Source organism: Trachinotus anak, unplaced genomic scaffold, assembly GCF_046630095.1.
Source record: "Trachinotus anak isolate AG129_WGS33_773 ecotype Australia unplaced genomic scaffold, CSIRO_AGI_Tana_v1 ptg000026l, whole genome shotgun sequence".
NCBI lineage: Eukaryota > Metazoa > Chordata > Actinopteri > Carangiformes > Carangidae > Trachinotus > Trachinotus anak.
This window is the reverse complement of record NW_027273877.1, coordinates 11,836,822-11,842,875: the sequence shown is the minus strand read 5'-3', so window position 1 is coordinate 11,842,875 and position 6,054 is coordinate 11,836,822. Positions and strand designations below refer to the sequence as shown.

At 41.1% G+C, this 6,054-nt stretch overlaps 2 protein-coding genes across 2 annotated transcripts in view; one reads left to right on the top strand and one right to left on the bottom strand.

The window, feature by feature from the left end:
• LOC139609635 (protein NLRC3-like) overlaps positions 1-6,054 on the top strand; it is a 243,837-nt gene that overhangs the window by 128,738 nt on the left and 109,045 nt on the right. The window lies entirely within an intron of this gene.
• LOC139609597 (NLR family CARD domain-containing protein 3-like) overlaps positions 3,762-6,054 on the bottom strand; it is a 267,945-nt gene continuing 265,652 nt past the window's right edge. Inside the window, exons 13-15 of the mRNA XM_071464400.1 lie at positions 5,516-5,692; positions 4,618-4,794; positions 3,762-4,113 (exon numbers count right to left, since the gene is read on the bottom strand). Of these exons, the coding sequence (XP_071320501.1) occupies positions 3,888-4,113; positions 4,618-4,794; positions 5,516-5,692 (580 nt within the window). The 3' untranslated portion in view covers positions 3,762-3,887. The remainder of the gene's footprint in view (positions 4,114-4,617; positions 4,795-5,515; positions 5,693-6,054) is intronic.

The following is a 6,054-nucleotide window of genomic DNA, read 5'->3' as shown; positions in this document are numbered from 1 at the left end:
CAGTAACTGTCCTGCTGGAGCCTGTTTCTTCCTGTCTCCACCTGTGTGCCTCACCTTCCTGTTCCAGTCCTTTCATACGACACTGATAAGAACTTTGAGCTCTTTGTGACCTGCTGAGTCTTCTGCCACTGGAGTCCGTCCACTTCAAGCTTCATCATGAGCTGTGTTCAGAGATGCTCCTCTTGTAAGTGGCTGTCTGAACCTCTGTCATCACTGAGCTGCTTCACCACAGAGCTGCTGCTCAATGGATGGTTTCTGTTCCTGCAGGAGATCAGCAGCTGCTCAGCTCTTCAACCCACCAACAGTCACAGTCACTGAGCTCTGTTTGGTCAGGAGGCAGGAGAGGAAGTGATTGGCTCTAGGGAATCACCAACCAGCCAATCAGCAACAGTTTGTCAGTGCGGGTGCAGACCATGAAGTTTCAGAGCATGGTTCAGATTAAAGCAGATAATCACTCAGGTGAGCAGGTGAGTGTGAGTGAAGGCCGGTGCAGAAACCGTGGAGCTGCTTCACTCTGTCCTGACACATGAAGACTGACAGACTCTGCAGGACAGGTGGTCCCTCTGGGCAGCAACAGGTTAAACTTGGCTCTAAAATGGTTTTCAATTCAACTTTATTGATATAACATATAGATAACATACATAAACTATGTCCTACAAACACTTTGCCCAAAGTGATTCACACAGGATTAAAACAACACAGCAACAACAAACACTGAAAAGACATCTAAAAGAAAGGTAGTGGAAGATCTTAGTGATCTGCATGGAACATAAAACCAAAGAAAATCTCAAGTCACAACTTTACAGTCGTTTCTGAAAGGTACAGAGAATCACAACAGTCTAAACAGGTAGTGATAAAAGTGTGAGTGAGGATTCTGAGTGACTTTGGAAACATTTCTTATTTCTTCCTCTAAAGATCTGAGGCTAAAGTGATCCCAAATATGTGATTAGTGTTTTCATTTGTTTGCTGAGACCAAACACAAAGTGTAGATTTTCTCTTGCTGCTTTTAAAAGGTTTTTACACATCCATGTGTTAATGTTAGTGAGACAGGCGATGAGAGAGAGCAGTGCAATGGAGTCATTTGGGGAAACAGAGATGTACAATTGTGTATCATCAGCGTACAGATGGCACCCAATATGGTGATGGTTGATACTGTTTCCCAATGGGAGCAAATATAGTGATAACAGGATTGGGCTGTGAATGGTTCCTTGAGGAATTCCTACCATTCCTATGGCTGTTTCATTAAAGAATAAATCAGACTAAAACACAGTCAGTGCTCATTTACCATTACCATTTGATTACAGCACTCTCTGTGCTGTGGGTTGCTGAATAACCAAATTGGAACTTTTGTAAAATGTTATTGGTTAAATGTGAGTGGTTAATTAAAAACAATTTTCTCTCAAAGAAATGTGTCTGGAATTATTTAACTGGCAGTCCAGATTGATCATTGACATTTTAAAAGCAGTAGGTTTCCTGAGTTCAGAGGACTTTATTAATCTTGAGCCCATGAGAGTAGTGTGTTAATATTTGCTATGCTGGCTCTAACAGAAATGTTTTCTTTAAAATTGTGCTGAGATTTTACAGTTGACAGTTGAGTTAGACTGAGAGCAGGTGGTGGATTTAAAAGATTATCAGCTGCAGAAAAGAAAACTGTGGTTATTTTGGTTTTCTGAATTAATTGTTAATCAAAACCCTATGTTTAAAAATATACAAGTGAACATGTGATTTGCTTTTCCTCTGTCCTCTCTCAGCTTTTCAACAGCTTCTTTTTCCATGGTGATTTGATTTGTGGTGTTTTTTGACCGGGAGAAAATGTATCTAAAGAGAATCTTAAATTATCATTGGAAGCAACAAGGTCATTGAATAAGTCAGTAGTGGATGGAGGAAATGTGTTCAAATGATTTGCTAATTATGGTCATTGATAATGCTGCACTTCACATCAACAGTCTCTGGATGTAAAAACAGTCGTGTTCAACAAAGGCAAGAAACAAGTGAAATGCCAACATTAAAACCTCTAGTAAACAAAGCCCAGAGTATTTCTGTGGATCAGCTGTGAATGACAGCCAATGAGAGAAGAGAGGAGCTGATGACGATGATGATGCTCTCACCAGCCCTGGGTTTTACCTCTCAGGCTGAACTAAACCTCTGATTGGTGGAAGTTGTTCTGGCTCCTGAAATTCTACTGCTCCCTTCACTGTGTCGGTGAAAGTTTAAACTACATTTGAAATTACACTGAATTATTATACTGCTACAAACAGCAGAACTAAACACCAGTCAAATATAAGGCTATAAAGAACAGGAAGTAAATATAAAAACATTATTTACCACACAGAAGGATTTAAAGTTCTGTTAATTAATGATTAATTAAACCAATGATACTTGTTGGCTTATCATTAAGATATATACACATGCTCATATAAAAGGCTGGGAGATATGGCTAAAAACCTCATATCTCAACAGGCTTAAGAGAAGCAGTAAATGTGCAATAAAATACAATACTATGAAAATGTAACAGTAACATAATGAGTAGATTTTAACTTCAACTTACTTTTTAGTTTTATCTTAAAATATTTTAACTTCTACTGGAGTAAAAAACTTTTTTGGTTTCTGTTCACTGCAGGGGCTGGTTACAAATATTTAGCATATTCAACATTATGAATATGATCATTTAATATATCTTCTATAAAGTATTATTGAATACATCAATAAGATGGAGGATAAAAACAACATGTTCCTCCTGTACAATAATATCTTGTAAAGTTCAGCTGAAGAACATGAGGCTTCAACGTCCGAGTCAAACTCATCTTCAGAGTTCAAGTCATTTTACTGTGAAATTCCCTCTTTGTGAAGCTCAACAAGGAAACTGTTCAGAGCTGAACTTGATGAGCTTTAAGTCCAGAGACACTGATGATGCTCTGTCAGATCCAGAGGAACACACAGGGATGATGGTGGACTGGACTCTGTGTGTGACAGTGGAGCTGTTCTCAGATCAGTTCAGACTGCGGCACTGAGAGTCATCTCCACTTCTTCTGGTTCCTCTGTCAGTCACTGCTGGATCAAGCTCTCCTCTCCACTCTCACCTCCATCTGTGTAGAGAAGAAGAAAGCAGAGGAGATGAATCAGTGTTTACAGAGACTCACTTCATCAGTCAGTGATGCAGCAGGGACTTCAGTCCTGTTCAGACCAGATGTGCAGCAGCTGCTTCCTCTCAGCTCTCATGTTAACGTGTTGGAGTGAACACACTGAGCTGGAAGCTCACAGACCTGCAGAGACGTTCAGCATCAAGTCTGTTCACTCTGCACATTTCACTCAGTCCACAGTGGAAACAAAGTGCTGAGTCAGCAACAGGTCAGTGATGGATTCACTCCTGTTACCTGTCAGCTGATGTCACTTTAAACACAGAGTCTCTGTGTGTTGATCAACATGTGAGCTGCTTCTGAAACATCACCTGACTGAACATGGAGGCTGTCACTAAGAGCCAGGGACTGTCAGGCTCCATCACACTGATCTCAGAGCTGTGACACAGATGAAACTGATCAGCTGTTTAGTGTTGAAACCAGAGAACAAACAGTCTCAGATCAGATTGGACAGTTTGATGAATGAGGACACTGTCTCTGTCCATCTGTGAGGCTGTCAGCTGGAATCAGCTTTATTTCCTGTACACAACACAACAACAACAACAGTCGTCTTCACATCAACTCACACACATGATCACAACAAGCTTGTGGCTGCTCTGATTGGCTGACTGTTGTCTCTCTCTCTGTCTTTCTGTCCAATCCTGAAGCCTGTCCCCGTTCTCCTCTCACAGCTTCACTGAGGAAAGCAGCCACTGAGGAGGTTGGAGGTTCACAGGAAACACTGGATCTTTGCTCTGATACTAACTGTGTTTAGTACAATACTGCTGAGAGCAGCATGGACTGACTCCGCCCCTCTACTGACCTCAGAGTCTCCAGTCTACAGTCTGGACTCTCCACGAGACCACGGAGGTCCTTCAGGGCTGGATCCTGCAGGTAGTTGAGTGTCAGGTCCAGTTCTCTCAGATGGGAGGGGTTGGACTTCAGAGCTGAGTCCAGAGAAGAACAGCTGATCTCTGACAAACTGCAGTCACTCAATCTGAATAAAGAATCAAAGATGTAGATCAATGATTGATAATCAATCAGATTTGTCCTCATCAATGATCTTTGTCTAAAATGAGTAGAGTGACTTTGTCCTTCTGTTATTGTGGATCATCATCATGTCAGTACAACACAACATTGTCAACACAACAGTTGTGTGTGTTGTGTTACAGATGAAAACACACACACACAGTTTGATCAAACAGACATTAGTCCTGACACTTCACTGAAATCTACTGAAAAAAAGAAGATTGTTTCTTCACTTTCTTTGGACAAATATTAGTTGTGAGGATCTTGTGTATGTTGTTGTGATAAAAATGAATTGACTTGAATAACTAAGACTGGACATTTTCTTTCCCAGTCTGAGAGAAGAGCAACTGGAAACATGAGGCAACAACTATTTACAATGTCATTCATTCATTCACAGTCAATGGATTCAACTTGTGTGTGAAGCTTCATTAGCTGTGGATTCAAGATATAAGATCTACAACAGTGAACTGACCTCAGAGTCTCCAGTCTACAGTCTGGACTCTGCAGAAAACCACACAGACCCTTCACTCCTGGATCCTGCAGGTCCTGGTTTCCACTCAGGTCCAGTTCTCTCAGATGGGAGGGGTTGGACTTCAGAGCTGAGACCAGAGAAGAACAGCTGATCTCTGACAAACTGCAGTTCCACAATCTGAATAAAGAATCAAAGATGTGAGTTTAGGAGACAAAGTTCCTGCTTGAAACCACAAAGAGTCAAACAGACAAAGTAAAAACAGCTCTCATTAATATTCATGACAACATGCTGCTGCTTCAATAAAGACGTAGTGACTCCACCTCTTCAACTCTGCCAGCTCCACCTGTGGCTCCATCTATACAAACTCATGTTGTGCAGATTCTACTAAAGATCCTCAAGTTTTCAAAGACAACAAACATGTCAGGCTGAAGTTTGGAGACATGAGAACAAATGTATAGAAATATATATTAAATTCACTAGTTGATGGAACGGCAGAGACACAGACACCTGGTGACTGAGCTCAAATATTTAACACAGTCAAACCTACAGGATTTAAAGTGATGAAACAACCTGTTGCTATGACAACTTGGCTTTAAATATTGGCATCAGTACAAACATCACAGAGCCTTATAAAAGTGTTGGCACCATCAGCTATTGATTATAGATCAGTTATTGTCTGACAGATTCAATGTGTTTCTGTTGGTGTTTGAAAAAGTCATGAGGTGAAAGTTGAAGAGAAACAGTCACTGGACTAAAAGCAGAGAAGAAGAAAACAGACTTTACCATGAAGATCCTCAGTGTGGATCAGTATAATATCAGCCTCATGTCTGCAGCTCAGTGTCAACACAACTTTCACATCACATTCATCTCAGCACAGAAAGAAAACATGGAGTCTGACCTCAGAGTCTCCAGTCTACAGTCTGGACTCTGCAGGAAACCACACAGACCCTTCACTCCTGGATCCTGCAGGTCCTGGTTTCCACTCAGGTCCAGTTCTCTCAGATGGGAGGGGTTGGACTTCAGAGCTGAGACCAGAGAAGAACAGCTGATCTCTGACAACCTGCAGTTCCTCAATCTGAATAAAGAATCAAAGATGTAGATCAATGATTGATAATCAATCAGATTTGTCCTGATCAATGATCTTTGTCTAAAATGAGTAGAGTGACTTTGTCCTTCTACTATTGTGGATCTTCATCATGTCAGCCTTCTACACACATCATCCAAATGACAGCACAACATTCATACAGCTGTTGATGTGAACACAGGTTGATCAGCTGCTGCTGACCTCAGTTCAGTCTGTAATCAGAGGAGAATCAGAGGATTCATGTCTGTTTAGTCTGTTCCCTCTCTGACACTACAGACATCAGCACAGAAACAAAACACTGAGGACGTGAACAAACAGTGAGAACTCAGTCACACTGTTCAGAACAAACATGG